We start from the raw sequence: 16,694 nt of genomic DNA, 5'->3' as shown, positions 1-16,694 counted from the left end.
AATAGAAAATTAGTAAAATTTTGGACAATGGGCGTGGCACCGCCCACTTTTAAAAGAAGGTAATTTAGAAGTTTTGCAAGCTGTAATTTGGCAGTCGTTGAAGATATCATGATGAACTTTGGCAGGAACGTTACTGCTATTACTATATGTGCGCTCAATAAAAATTAGCAAAATCGGAGAAGGACGACGCCTACTTTTAAAAAAAAATGTTTTTTAAAGTAAAATTTTAACAAAAAATTTAATATCTTTACAGTATATAAGTAAATTATGTCAACATTCAACTACAGTAATGATATGGTGCAACAAAAAAAAATAAAAGAAAATTTCAAAATGGGCGTGGCTCCGCCCTTTTTCATTTAATTTGTCTAGGATACTTTTAACGCCATAATTCGAACAAAAACTAACCAATCCTTTTGAAATTTGGTATGGGCATAGATTTTATAACGTTAACTGTTTTCTGTGAAAATGGGCGAAATAGGTTGATGACACGCCCAGTTTTTATACACAGTCGTCCGTATGTCCTTCCGCATGGCCGTTAACACGATAACTTGAGCAAAAATCGGCATATCTTTAATGAACTTAGTTCACGTGCTTACTTGAACTCACTTTATCTTGGTATGAAAAATGAACGAAATCCGACTATGACCACGCCCATTTTTTCGATATCGAAAGTTACGAAAAATGAAAAAAATGCCATAATTTTATACCAAATACGAAAAAAGGGATGAAACATGGTAAGGTAATTGGATTGTTTTATTGACGCGAAATATAACTTTAGAAAAAACTTTATAAAATGGTTGTGACACCTACCATATTAAGTAGAAGAAAATTAAAAAAGTTCTGCAGGGCGAAATAAAAAACCCTTAAAATCTTGGCAGGTATTACATATATGAATAAATTAGAGGTATCCAACAGATGATGTTCTGGGTCACCCTGGTCCACATTTTGGTCGATATCTGGAAAATGCCTTCACATATACAACTACCACCACTCACTTTTAAAACTCTCAATAATACCTTTAATTTGATACCCATATCGTACAAACTTATTCTAGAGTCACCCCTGGTCCACCTTTATGGCGATATCTCGAAAAGGCGTCCACCTATAGAACTAAGTCCCACGCCCTTTTAAAATACTCATTAAAACCTTTCATTTGATACCCATATCGTACAAACATATTCTAAAGTCACCCCTGGTCCACCTTTATGGCGATATCTCGAAAAGGCGAACACCTATAGAACGAAGGCCACTCCCTTTTAAAAATACTCATTAACACCTTTCATTTGATACCCATATCGTACAAACAAAGTCTAGAGTCACCCCTGGTCCACCTTTATTGCGATACCTCGAAAAGGCGTACACCTATAGAACTAAGGCCCACTCCCTTTTAAAATACTCATTAACACCTTTCTTTTGATACCCATATTGTACAAACAAAAACTAGGGTCACCCCTGGTCCACCTTTATAGCGATATCTCGAAACGGCGTTCACCTATGGAACTAAGGATTACTCCCTTTTAAAATACTCATTAACACCTTTCATTTGATACCCATATCGTACAAACACTTTCTAGAGTCCACCTTTTTGGCGATATTTCGAAACGGCATCAACCTATAGAACTAAGGCCCACTCCCTTTTAAAATACTCATTAACACCATTCGTTTGATGCCCATATTGAACAAACAAATTCTAGGGTCACCCCCGGTCTACCTTTATAGCGATATCTCGAAACGGCGTTCACCTATGGAACTAAGGATTACTCCCTTTTAAAATACTCATTAGCACCTTTCATTTGATACCCATATCGTACAAACACATTCTAGAGTCACCCCTGGTCCACCTTTGTGGCGATATCTCGAAACGGCGTCCACCTATGGAACTAAGGATTACTCCCTTTTAAAATACTCATTAACACCTTTCATTTGATGCCCATATTGAACAAACAAATTCTAGGGTCACCCCCGGTCCACCTTTATAGCGATATCTCGAAACGGCGTTCACCTATGGAACTAAGGATTACTCCCTTTTAAAATACTCATTAGCACCTTTCATTTGATACCCATATCGTACAAACACATTCTAGAGTCACCCCTGGTCCACCTTTGTGGCGATATCTCGAAACGGCGTCCACCTATGGAACTAAGGATTACTCCCTTTTAAAATACTCATTAACACCTTTCATTTGATGCCCATATTGAACAAACAAATTCTAGGGTCACCCCCGGTCCACCTTTATAGCGATATCTCGAAACGGCGTTCACCTATGGAACTAAGGATTACTCCCTTTTAAAATACTCATTAACACCTTTCATTTGATGCCCATATTGAACAAACAAATTCTAGGGTCACCCCCGGTCCACCTTTATAGCGATATCTCGAAACGGCGTTCACCTATGGAACTAAGGATTACTCCCTTTTAAAATACTCATTAACACCTTTCATTTGATGCCCATATTGAACAAACAAATTCTAGGGTCACCCCCGGTCCACCTTTATAGCGATATCTCGAAAAGGCGACCACCTATAAAACAACCACCACTCCCTTTTAAAACCCTCATTAATACCTATAATTTGATACCCATATCGTACAAACACATTCTAGAGTCACCCCTGGTCCACCTTTGTGGCGATATCTCGAAACGGCGTCCACCTATGGAACTAAGGATTACTCCCTTTTAAAATACTCATTAACACCTTTCATTTGATGCCCATATTGAACAAACAAATTCTAGGGTCACCCCCGGTCCACCTTTATAGCGATATCTCGAAAAGGCGACCACCTATAAAACAACCACCACTCCCTTTTAAAACCCTCATTAATACCTATAATTTGATACCCATATCGTACAAACGCATTCTAGAGTCAACCCTGATCCACCTTTATGGCTATATCCCTAAATGGCGTCCACCTATAGAACTATGGCCCACTCCCTCATAAAATACTCTTTAATGCTTTTCATTTGATACACATGTCATACAAACATATTCCAGGTTTTCCCTCGGTTCATTTTCCTACATGGTTATTTTCCCTTATGTTGTCACCATAGCTCTCAACTGAGTATGTAATGTTCGGTTACACCCGAACTTAACCTTCCTTACTTGTTTATATATAATGTTGCAGCAAGTTTCGAACCGTACGGTACTCCTACTTTAATCCCTTTTAATATAGTTTTGATCCTTCCTACTTGCATGATTTGCTTCCTACCTAGGAGAAAGTTTTGGAAGAAGCATATAGCAGTTTTGTCAAATATAAGTTCATGTAGCTTTTGTACCAGAATGTTTAAATTTACGGAGTCAAAGGCTTTACTCATGTCTATCGCCAGCATAGCGACATATTTTTTTAATCTAAATTTTCATAATTGAATTCGGTGCAGTTAATGCTTGCCGATAAAGTATTGGATTTCTCTACAAATCCAAATTGATTGTTATCAATTACTTATGTTGTTGTCCCTCAGGAATGCTTTTAATCGTAATAGAATTATACTTTCAAAAATTTTGTCGATTGTACTAAGTTTGGTAATAGGCCTATAGTTTGAGCAAAGCTCTTTGCTTCCATTTTCATGTACAGGGACTACCAAGCCTACTTTAAGTTCTTCCGGATACTTTCCAGAACGGAAAGAGTCATCAACAAGTTCAGCTAATTTTGCCGCTAGTGCTTCCTTATACCTTTTCACAAATCGTGCCGAGATTCTGTCGATTCCATTGGCGGATTTGGAATTCAGATTATTTATGACGTTTATAATTTCAACGGAGTCACAATAAGTTAACTCTGCCACACTCTTCATTAAAAAAGCAGCATTCTCCCCGTACACGACATGCTTTATTGAAAAAATCTTATTTATATTGTACTAGCCTTTACCCGCGGCCCCGTCCGCAAGGAAAATTTTAAATATATGGGCTATTCGCGTTAGCCTGCTTATTATCTGTTTAAAATTTTGTTTTCTGTCTAATGCATTTGATTTTTGTAATTGAGTAAAAAAAAGAACTAAATGAGCTGATAACCTGATAGGATCCCAAATGATCCCGAAATTATCCAGAAAAAGCTACGAAATGACGCCAACGCTATCGCGGACGGATCCCGAAAACCATCCAGAAATGCCCCGAAAGGGTCTCCAAAAGTTCCCCGAATAGTCCCAAAAAAACCCGAAATGAGATCGACACGATTCTAGACGTATCCAGAGAACCACACAGAAATGATCCCTGAAGGTGTTCCAAAATGATCCCGAAAAGGTTCCGAAATGACCCTGACGGGCTCCCGGGCGGATCTCAAAAACCATCCAGAAAATATCCAGGAAGGGTCCCTAAATTATCCCGACTAACTCCAAAAAAAGTTCCGAAATGGCTCCGAGGGGATCCACGATGGATCGCGAAAACCATACAGAAATGATTCCGGAAGGATTCCAAAATGATCCCGAGATAGTCCGGAATTGACCCAGATGGGATCCCGCACAGATCCAGAAATGATCCCGGAAGGGTGCAAAAACTATCCCGGAAAAGTAACAAAAAATACCGAAATGGCTCCTACGGCATCCCGGACGGATCCAGAAATGATCTCGGAAGGGTCCTCAAATGATCCCAAAATGGTTCCGAAATGACCCTGATGGATCCGGCAAACCATCAAGAAATTATGCCGAAAGGGTCCCAAAATGGATCCCGAAATAATACAGAAAAAGTCACGAAACGACCCCTAGAGGATCCCCAAATGATCCCGTATTAGCCCCGAAAAGGTCCCGAAATAACCCCGACGGGATCCCGGACAAATCCCGAAAACCATCCTGAAATGATGCCGGAAGGAATCCCAAATGATTCCGTAAAAGTCCCGCATTGATTCCGACGGGATCCCGAACGGATACCGAAAATCATCCAGAAGTGATGCCGGAAAGGTCCTCAAATGATCACCTAATAGTCTCGAAATGACCCTTAAGGGGTCATGGACGGATCCCATAAACCATCCAGAAATGATCCCGATATAGTCCCGAAGAAGTCCCGAAATGACCCTGACGGGATCTCGAACGCACCCCTAAATGACCCTGACGGGATCCCGGACAGATCTCGAAATCCATCCAGAAATGATCTTGGGAGGGACCCCAAATGATCACGAAAAAGTCACGCAATGATTCCGAGGGGATCCTGATCGGATACCGAAAACCATCCAGAAGTGATGCCGGAAAGGTCCTCAAATGATCACCTAATAGCAAAATGACCCTGACGGCATCCCGGACTGATCCCAAAATCCATCCAGAAATGATCTTGGGAAGGTCCCAAAATTATCCCGAAATAGTCTCGGAAAAGTTCAGAAATTACCCTGACGGGTTCCCGGACGAATCCTGAAAGCCATCTCTAAATGATCCCGAAAAAGTCCCGAAATGACCCTGACTGGACCCCGAAAGGATCCCGAAAACTATCCAGAAATGATGCCGGAAATGTCCTCAAATGATCACCTAATAGTTCCGAAAAGACCCTGACGGGATCCCGAACGGATCCCGACAACTATCTAGAAATGATGCCGAAAGGGCCCGCAAATGATGCCGTATTAGTCGAGAAAAAGTCCCGAAATGAACCCGACGGGATGCCGGACGACTCCCAAAAACCATCCAGAAATGATGCCGGAAGGGACACCAAATGATCCCGAAAAAGTCCCGCAATAATTCCGACGGGATCCTGAGCGGATACCGAAAACCATCCAGAAGTGATGCCGAAAAGGTCCTCAAATGATCACCTAATAGTCCCAAAATGACCCTGACGGCATCCCGGACAGATCCCGAAATCCATCCAGAAATGATCTTGGGAGGGTCCCAAAATTATCCCGAAATAGTCTGGGAAAAGTCCAGAAATTACCCTGACGGATCCCGGACGAATCCTGAAAACCAATCTTAAATGATGCCGAAAGTCCCGAAATGACCCTGATGGGACCCGGAAAGGATCCCGAAAACTAACCAGAAATGATGCCGGAAAGGTCCTCAAATGATCCCCTAATAGTTCCGAAATGAACGTGACGGGATCCCGAACGGATCCCGACAACTATCCAGAAATTATGCCGGAAGGGTCCGCAAATGATCCCGTATTAGTCGAGAAAAAGTCCCGAAATGACCCCGACGGGATCCCGGACGAATCCCAAAAACCATCCAGAAATGATGCCGGTAGGTATCCCAAATGATCCCGAAATAATCCGAAATGACCTCGTCGGCATCCCGGACGGATACCGAAAATTATCCAGAAATGATGCCGGAAAGGTCCACAAATGATCCCCTAATAGTCCCGAAATTACCCTGATGGGATCCCGGACGGATCCCGAAAACCATCCAGAAATGATGCCGGAAGAGCCCCCAAATGATCCCGAAAAAGTCCCCAAATGACCCCGACGATATCCCGGACGGATCCCGAAAACCATCCAGAAATGATGCCGGAAGAGCCCCCAAATGATCCCGAAAAAGTCCCCAAATGACCCCGTCGAGATCCCGCACGTATCCCGAAAACCATCCAGAAATGATGCCGGAAGAGCCCCAAATGATCCCGAAAAAGTCCCCAAATGACCCCGACATACTCCAGAAAAGGTTCCGAAATGGCTCCGAGGGAATCAACGACGGATCGCGAAAACCATACAGAAATGATTCCGGAAGGATCCCAAAATGATCCCGAAATAGTCCGGAAATGACCCAGATGGGATCCCGCACAGATCCAGAAATGATCCCGGAAAAGTAACAAAAAATCCCGAAATGGCTCCTACGGCATTCCGGACGGATCCAGAAATGATCTCGGAAGGGTCCCCAAATGATCCCAAAATGGTCCCGAAATGACCCTGATGGATCCGGCAAACCATCAAGAAATTATGCCGGAAGGGTCCCCAAATGATCCCGAAATAAAACAGAAAAAGTCACGAAACGACCCCTATAGGATCCCCAAATGATCCCGTATTAGCCCCGAAAAAGTCCCAAAATGACCCTGACGGGATCCCGAAAGGATTCCGAAAACAATACAGAAATGATGCCGGAAAGGTCCTCAAATGATCCCCTAATAGTCCCGAAATGGCCGTGACGGGATCCCGACAACTATCCAGAAATGATGCCGAAAGGGTCCGCAAATGATCCCGTATTAGTCGAAAAAAAAGTCCCGAAAGGACCACGACGGGATCCCGGACGAATCCCAAAAACCATCCAGAAATGATGCCGGTAGGTATCCCAAATGATCCCGAAATAGTCCCAGAATGACCTTGTCGGCATCCCGGACGGATCCCGAAAATTATCCAGAAATGATGCCGGAAAGGTTCCCAAATGATCCCCTAATAGTCCCGAAATTACCCTAATGGGATCCCGGACGGATCCCGAAAACCATTCAGAAATGATGCCGAAAGGGTTCCCAAATGATCCCGTATTAGTCGCGAAAAAGTCCCGAAATGACCCCGACGGGATCCCGGACGGATCCCGAAAACCATCCAGAAATAATGCCGGATGAGCCCCAAAATGATCCCGAAAAAGTCCCCAAATGACCCCGACGAGATCCCGGACGGATCCCGAAAACCATCCAGAAATGATGCCGGAAGAGCCCCCAAATGATCCCGAAAAAGTCCCCAAATGACCCCGACGATATCCCGGACGGATCCCGAAAACCATCCAGAAATGATGCCGGAAGAGCCCCCAAATGATCCCGAAAAAGTCCCCATATGACCCCGACGAGATCCCGCACGGATCCCGAAAACCATCCAGAAATGATTCCGGAAGGGTCCCCAAATGATCGCGAAATAGTCCCGAACTGATTCCGGGATAGTCCCGAAAATGTTCCAAAATAACCCCGACGGGATCCCGGACGGATCCCGTAAACTATACAGAAATGATCCCGGAAGGGTCCCAAAATGATCCCGAAATAGTCCCGAAAAAGTCCCGAAATTACCCCGGCGTAATCGCGGACCGATCCCGAAAACCATCCAGAAATGATCCCGGAAGGGTCTCGATATGACCCTTACGGGATTACAAATAAGGTGAAGCTAATTATAAAACCATGTTAATCAGGCAGCAGGCGCATTGGAGCGAATAAAAAGTTAGATAGAAACATACAGGTAAAGCTAATAAAAGCGTGCTAATAAGAACAATTGATGGAGGGCGGATGGCGGAAGTAGAGGAGAGGACCACTGATCGTTCCTCCAAAATTGTCTAGATCTCGTTCTGTATGTACCAGATACCAAAAACTATTGATTTAGGAGAAAATTTAGATTGAGTTATAACAATTTATGGATTTTACACCAGAGGAGGAGATAAAGGGGGGCGGGCGGAGGGTGTCACTGCTTACTTTGTAAGCCCTCGACTTATTTGACACCTTGAGTCTGTGATATTGGTGAAGGCCAGTATACGTAAAGTTATAATGTGTAAAAATTATGAAAAATAATTTCTATAAGGGGTCGTGGGACCCCCACCCCTCTTTCCATGTTCGAAAAAAATTTCGCTAGTAGACTATTGTCTGTGTCCCAAATTTCATCAAAATCCGTGTAGCCATTCTGGCGTGATTCAGTCGCAAAGACGAAAAAATATAATAATTAAATTATAACTGTTCCTGGGGGGCGGGGACCACGCCCCTTTTGAAAAATATATAGCTAGTAGATCCTTCTAGACTATTGGCTATATGTGTGCAAAATTCCATCCAAATCGGTCCAGCCGTTCTTGCGTTATTGAGTCACAAAGACAAACGTCTGGACAAACATCCAAACATCCAAACATCCAAACATCCAAACTTTCCCATTTATAATATATATTAGATTAATGGCAAAAGATTGGGGTTAATATTAAGAGCATTCATGTAAATATAAATTCTGTAAAATATGCGCATAAATTCCTTGTCTATATTAAGTCCTGGCATATATGAGTATTAAATGTACATATGGAATGTTCAATGCAGATGCATTTACATATTGCGTTGAATATTTTTGAATGTACAAACATTTCATGTTATAGGCGTGGATGCGGTTGCGCAACACAGCGTATGGGGGGACGATATTAATTATAGAATCCAGTCCCCTGTTTGTGTTATACAACAGAGCAGATGGCCAACAGTGGTAGCGTGCCAACATATGTTGGGCCAACGTCAAGCAATTGGCTCAATATCACACTGAGCTCTGAGCAGGATATATCGGGGTATAAATAGAGGATCTTTGACAGACTATCCTTTTCAGATCATGCCTATATCAGTTTCAATCTATGCTAGGCAAAAAAAACTGTCAGAAGAGCGCCGCTGGCAGATGACGTTTTGGTCATCACAAGCAGCAAATGCCGAACAAAAAACAGCTCTCTCGTGGATCAGGCAGTTCGGGATGTTCATCCCTGAGGAACTAGAGACGGGTTAATCGCCAACGTAGTAAAAACCGATCAAGTACAATTAACTAAGGTATATGAGGTCCCTAATTGGGCTAGCACTAAGCTTGAGCGGTTAGGTTAGGTTGAACTGGCCGGTCAATAAAGACCTCTCATAGATTGAATGTGCCAATAGTGTTACCAGAATTTATTTGACGACTAAACGGAAGAACTCCAATCAGGTGTCATATGTTATAGAATAACTCCGTCCTCTTAACAAATACTAGCAGTTTTCTAGAACACAGCTTAATTGCTGCCTCGACATCTGGCAACTCTGGCGTCGCTAATAGCTGGAGCCTTGGCCTGGCGAGCGCAGGTCATGAACACAGAACGTACTCAACCGCTTCTTCCTGCAGTTCGTACTTCCTACACTTGCTTTTACTGACGAGGCCTAACTTATAAGCATCTGATGTCTGAAATCAGTGTCCATTCAGTATGCCCATCGTGCGCCTTAAGTATTTTCTCTTCAGAGACATGAGTCACCTTGTGCTTCTATGGATGGTCTGATGGATCAAATGCAACTCCTGTCTCCTTTTGATTTCTCCCAAACGGATTGGGACGTCTATCATTGACTCAGCGAGTGTTGCACCCCCAGAGTGTTCCTCCAGAATTTCTGTTACTTTCTTCACTGCCATAATTTCCGCCTGAAAACGCTGCAGTAATCTGGCAGCCTTTAGGATCAGCTTATATCTGGGGGGATACAGTAAACAGCAGACTCGACCCCTTCCATTAATTTGGAATCATCCGTATATACGTGTATAGTATCTTATGCTATTTCTGCACGCCGGCAACAAACTCTCTGGCTCAATTGTGGCCCCAACATCTCTTTCGAAGCTCAGTAACGGGACCATATATTCCGAAGGCCCGATATTAGATGGCGTTATACTGCTGTGGCCATAAGACCTGCACTCCAGCTGCCCCGAGGCCTTCAGTCTTATTGCCGTTGCTAACGCGATATTCTTGGCTGTTAGGTATGCAGGTGGGATGTGTAGAATGGCATGAAATGCTGCTGTCGGGGTAGTTTTTAAGGCTCCCGTTATGTTAATCAATTGGAGCAGTAACCCTAGAAGAAACATTTTAGTAAAAAGTATCTAGCAGTTATACTAGATAGTAAATTGTCGTGGAAGCTCCATGTGGAAGAGAGAGCAAAGAGAGTCTCCGTGGTACTGTATGCCTAAAAGAGGATGCTAGGATGCACGTGGGGCCTGTCACCGAAACTATATCGTTGGGTATTTACGGCAATTGTCAAACCCATACTTTATTATGGGGTTCTTGTTTGGTGGGCAGACACACAAAAAAGTGCGTATCCCAAAAACCTTGAGAGGGTATGCAGAGTAACAATGATTAGCATAACGGAATCCCTAACAACTACAACGACAGAAGCATTGCACGTCATTTCACACATCCCGCCTGCGGAACTAATGGCTAAAAGCATCGCGTTAGCAACAGCAACAAGGATTAAGGCCTCGGGGTTGTTTGAGTACTTATGGCCATAGTTAGGTTAGGTTAGAGTGGCCACCGGCGCGAGCACCAGCGCACTTATGCCCAAAAGGTCCCAATGACACCACGTGGATCTCTCCCCTGCTCAAACCAACAGGTGGATCCAGCAAATGTCAGGAATTTCTTAGGTTCCAACTTAGCCAGATCACAAACATATTCAAAGAAGGGAGATCTCAGAGATTCCTCCCTCTTGCGCCAAAGCGCAGGACAGTCGCACGGAAAATGCTTGGCTGTTTCTATCTCCTCTTCGTCTTTGCAGCTCCTGCAGTAATCATTATAAGGAGCACCTAGCCGTTGTGCATGCTTCCCGAGTGCTATGTGGCCGGTTATAAGTCCAACCACCAGAGATATGTCCCCCCTTCTACGAAAAAGGAGACTTCTTGTACGTCTCGTATCCTATTTAGGTCACATGAGCTTAGTGTGGTAGCAGGATACGAGATTGCCCCATCTCACACACGCTTTCCTAAGGAAAATTCCTTTCAAAGTGAGCTTACAGGTAGCGAGCGGCATGCTCAATCACTTCAAGGACGACGAAAGCGGAACGGATGTGCCCACTCTTGCAAATTCGTCAGCCATATCATTGCCCGGTATTTCCGAGTGTCCAGGCACCTATACCAGACTAAGATTGCTCAGCGATCACATTAAGAGATTTGCGGCACTTTTCCACTGTCCTCGACTTACATGTGACCTATCCAAGCGCTTTTAGTGCAGCCTGGATGTCAGAGTAAATACAAATTTTATTATAGCCGTGAACAGCATTCCTCAGGTGATCAACGGCCTCATTTATAGCAGCCACCTCCGCCGGGAAGACGCTGCAATGATCGGGTAGGCTAAATCATATGTTCCACCCTATTTGAGGTGCAAAAACCCCGCTGCTCACCTTTTTATCCAGCCATCAGTATAAATCTGCAGCCTATCGCTCAGGTCTGACGGCTTCTTCGACCAAAAATCTCTATCCGGGATAAGAACCTCATACTTCATATAAAAAAATGCAGTCGGAGCGCAATAGTCCGACGAAGGCGAATCCAAATTCTTAAGGATGGCTGCATGGCCAACCACATTATCTCTCCAGCCGGATAACTCCCGCAGCTGTAGAGTAGAAAAGGCCGCACATTGCTTGGCCATTAAATCTACTGGCAACACATTGAAAAGAGTATCCAGCACCTCCGCAGGAGTGGTGCGCAGGGCGCCCACCTAGCAGACTAGAGCACTTCTTTGTACCTTCCGGAATACTCGTAGGTTCGATTTTGTATCTAAGCTCGTCCACCTGACCAAAGCCCCATATAGAAGGATTGTTCTAACCACAGCAGTGTAGAGCCACAGGGTAATATACGACGATAGTCCCAATCTTCGTGCAACAGCTCCGCTACATCTGTACTGGGCCACCGTTACTTTCTTCACACGCTCCTGAGCGTTTTCCCTCCAGGATAGTTTCCTATCCAAAATTACTCCTAGGTATTTGGCAGAGTCCCTAAGTGTCAGGGTCGTACCCGCTAGCACAGGCAGCTGCAACGCAGGTATCTTATATTTCCTGGTTAACAGAACCAGTTCAGTTTTGGCTGAATTTACCGATAGAGATAGTAAAGGACTCCTGGTCTAGTTCTCTTTGTGTGCATTATATCGCATAGTGTCTGCGGAAACTTCCCGCTAACTAACAGCGCAAGGTTATCTGCATATACGATTACCTTGCTGCATCTGTCCTTCTCAAGGAGAACCAAGAGCTCATTAAGTGTGGCAACCCAGAGAAGTGGAGAAAGTAGCCCAGAATCGGCCCACAAGCCGGTTAGTGCACCAGTTATCCCAGAGGGCGTAACGTTGTTAAAAGCTCCCTCAATGTCGAAAGCTATGAGTGTGAATTCCTTGAACGCCAAGGATTTTTCGATCTGGGAGACAACTGCATGCAAGGCTGTCTCCGTGGACTTCCCTTTCATATACGCATGCTGGGATGTAGACAACTTTCCCTCCAAGGACTCCCTTAATGTGGAGTCCATTAACCTCTCTAGTGTCTTCAGCTAGAAGGATGTCAGACATATCGGTCTGAAGTTTTTAGGGGTCGCGTGACTAGCTCTTCCAGCTTTTGGTATAAAGGTGACCCTTGAATATGGTTAAGAGCACAAACTCCTTTGAAGATGTTATACAACCACAAAGAGCTGAGCTCGATTGTTTCCTGGAGTTGTACCGCGGCCAATCCATCCGGCCCTGGTGGTTTGAAGGGGTTGAACGACATTATAGCCCATTTAACTTTACCCATAGTAATGAACTTCCCCTCAAACGGTTCGCCAGTATGAGTTTCCCTCCAGTTCATTCCTTCATCACTAGCGCGCGGAAAGTGCCATAGCAATATAAAAATTTTGATTGCTAGACGTACAGCTGTATGTTTACAAATCGACCTAACGAGTGCTTGGTACTTACGCCTTTTTTCCTTTCTTTTAACATAATTTTTTCTTTCAAAATGCACATAACCGCCCACTTATTGATTTTCTTCCAGGTTTTCACTATTTCAACATGTTGATCCCTTCAAAGTCAACAGAAGCTGTTTACAAACATGGTCACAAGGTCAACATCTTTAATAAGAAAAATATCAGAAAGTTAAACTAAATAAGCTCATGGAAAAACATACAAAATAAACAAAGCGAAAATAATATACAAGAAATTGCACAACAAACAAGACAAAAAACATGTTGCGCACTTTCACATAAGCAATTAGCACCAATTAACACCCTAAAAACCACATAGGGAAGATTGAAATGCAGAATAAGAAACAAAGCGGACAAAAACAACGAACAATAGTAAACGGATGCACGTAGCTATCAAAATGTACAAAAAACCCAACAAAAACAATGTTATTCAACAGTTTTCAGCAATTTTACTGGCTTTATCAATGTCAGCCGTTTTTGCCGCACGTCCCACATTAGCTGTTTGTCCTACTAACGAAGTGACTGCTGAAAGTGACAGCAACATAAATAACAACTACAACAATATCGCAAATACCATTGTATCATGTGGAAACTTAACATTAAACGATAGTTTGGGCTTTGTGGGTAAGAGTGCTGGACTTACGGGCTATTCTTTGATGAAAGAGGAAGGCGATGGAAATTTCAGTCAGTTACATGATAATTTATTGGATTTTGAATTTGACCCATTGGAAAGTGTTGTATCTACAGTAGTTCCGTTGCTTTTTGGTTTCATTGGATTAGCTGGGTTGCTTGGCAATGGCTTGGTCATACTTGGTAAGTTTTACAATTGTGAGAGTATTTTGAAGTACTTAGCGTTTTTTTGTTAATCGTAATCTCTTTGTAATGGGATCCAGTTCTGAATTAGATATGCGGCCAGTCTTAGCGTTTAGAACAAACTGCCACTACTTTCCAACTCAAAGACATAGTTAATCGGCTTGAAAATTGTAAATGCATAATTCAGCTTCGAAGATCAAAGCATACTGTCCCAAAGAAACGGACGATTTGCTTCAGCACCTTGTGGAGCTGCTAAGTGATATCTTATGTCGGTAACCTGGTAATTCTTGTCAGGGGAAAATATAAAAGAACACTGAGATACATACACATGATTACTTGGATAAAGTGATCAGTTAGCCTACTTCAGACCGTGTTACTTTACGTTTTCGCGACGGGAGATATAAGCTTGTGCACAGCGCGAACTCCAGTATTTTGACCGGTTTTTATTACATTTTGTCCCATTTACTACTCATATTCCCGCAATGAAAAAAGCGAGTATAGGATAAAAGATGACAGTCTGGTTAACATATTCACGTATAGATCCAGAATGGATGATAGTTTTAAGAGGTGGAAGAGGAGGGGATATTTTGGAAGGAGCACACTGTAAGCTGGAAGTTTAGTCTGACTGATCACTGCACGTCTTCTAGATGGAGGTCGTCGACATAAAGAATGCGGAATATGGGTTTCTATCCGCCGCTGTAACTGTTAGGTAATTCAAATAGATAATCAGGCAGTTATCGAAGTGCTAAGAAGCGATCTGGTACATGCGCCTATGTAACCTCATAACCTGGATGTCGATCTTTTGCGTTTTGTACGTTTGTTGTTTTTTTTTTCTTGGTCGGATCTGTTCTGATAATTGATGAAGAATACTTAAATAGCTATTCGTTAGCCTTAAGCGATAGTAGCCGCAAACCATGCATTTTAAAGATTGGTTTCTTGAAATGTTTAGTTTTAAAATCGGCGGTTCAGAAGTAAACCAAATGTTTGTTGGCTTTTCCGCCTGTCCGTTTTTGGGACTATTTTCATCGTGCTTGTATAAAGTTCACGAAAATACTTCACTCGCATTATATTATCGTAAGTGATATGTATTAAACTTTTACTAAAATAGCAAATGGTTTGCCATAACCTCTAATTTATTCGGATTGAAAAAAAAAAAAAAAATGCGTGTCGCTTCCTCAGCAGCTGAACAGAAAAAGGGCAGAGCCAAAACGTTTTTCCACAGAAATGCTTATCTCACGTCTATCCGTTCGTTTGACAGTTGTTATATCATTGTGAACGCTCCTTGTTTAATATCGTAAGTCTGACGCTAAGGTGACCACCAGTCAAAAAAAAGTTAAACTTAACAAACTATTTAATCTTGGTACTGATGAAAGTCGCGCTCATGCAAGGCACACCAGTCTCTTCTTCTCGTTTTTCACCTGATTCTTCTAGCGGAGTGGCCCCCACTCTTCACCTGCTTCCATAGGCTGTTCCGATAAAATTTCTTTCTTAGCCGGAGCATCTTATTTCATTCGCATAACATGGCCTGTGCCGCGAAGCCGCAGTGTTTCTATTCGCTGGAGGATGTCTACGTTAAGCTCGTTCAGCTTATCATTAAATCTTCTTCGGTACTCGTCGTAAATCTTTAGGAGAACTCGTCTCACGAAAACTTTCAGAGCTGCCTCATTTGATATTGTTATGGTCCATGCTGCTGCAGCACAAAGCAGAACGGGTACGATGAGTGACTTGTGGATCATGGTTTTAAAAACGAAGAAGAGCTGATGTCTATCAATTCTTTCGAAAAGATTTGGCCTAAATGAAAATCTGGGCGATGGTAGATTTACCAGGGCTGACGCCGCACCGACAAGGTGCAATCAGCCGATTAACGGTGAGCTTCAATCTTTCACAAAAAATGTTTGACAGAATGGTATATGCCGTGTTAAAAAGGCTGATTTCGTTATTGCTGACGCAGTTTGTGGGATCGCCCATCTTGTGGATCCATCAGCGCCCGTGGTCATTTTTGTCGGGTAGGGGTCATTAAACTCGTCATTATTGATTGCGCGATCGGATTCATCATCACCGTGTGGTAAACCGCTGCCTCCATTTAAGAGAGCAGAGAAGTGTTCCCTCCATAATCTCAGTAATCTCTGTTATAATGTCGCCGTTTTCGTTATTACAGGAGCAAGCCCCGGTCCTGCACCTTTTCCTCTGTCGCCGAGTTTGTTGGTAAAATTAGTGGGTGCTGTTCCTAGTGGCTAGCGGCTCAAGCTCCTCGCACTAACTATCTTCTTTTTGCGCTCGGTTTTAACGTGGCCATGTAAGCAGCGTCTTTTTTTCGGTCGCAACGCGGCACTTTCCTTCGTTCCAGTTTCTTTCCCATGGCCACCGGTAACCAATTTTTTTTCTCGGCGGTAGTACGAAGTGCTTTAGAGGTAGTCTCCCTCTGTTACTGCATTCCGTCCGGTTGAGTTGTGCTCTCAGAATGCAGGTGTGAGAGTCGAGTTGCGAAAATGACAGAATTAATGAATTTAACCATTTTTCAGAATATAAAGATTCCATCTGAAAAGGGAAAATAAAATTTTCAAAATCATTTAACTTAAACTAGTTCGGACTCACACTTCCCGAAAAACTTTGTACTTTACCTTA

The 16,694-nt window shown here is 43.1% G+C and overlaps 1 protein-coding gene across 4 annotated transcripts in view; it reads left to right on the top strand.

Annotated features, from left to right (window-relative positions):
* The window catches only part of LOC137250526 (allatostatin-A receptor-like), a 361,545-nt gene that overhangs the window by 168,520 nt on the left and 176,331 nt on the right, over positions 1-16,694 (top strand). For all 4 annotated transcript variants that reach the window (XM_067783486.1, XM_067783484.1, XM_067783483.1 and 1 more), the window contains one exon: positions 13,328-14,069. In XM_067783486.1, coding sequence (XP_067639587.1) covers positions 13,637-14,069 — 433 coding nt within the window. In that variant the 5' untranslated portion in view covers positions 13,328-13,636. The remainder of the gene's footprint in view (positions 1-13,327; positions 14,070-16,694) is intronic.

The sequence above is a fragment of the Eurosta solidaginis genome, chromosome 4 (genome assembly GCF_040869045.1).
Source record: "Eurosta solidaginis isolate ZX-2024a chromosome 4, ASM4086904v1, whole genome shotgun sequence".
Taxonomy (NCBI): domain Eukaryota; kingdom Metazoa; phylum Arthropoda; class Insecta; order Diptera; family Tephritidae; genus Eurosta; species Eurosta solidaginis.
Note: the sequence above shows the minus strand (reverse complement) of the source record. Positions and strands in the feature narration are given on the sequence as shown.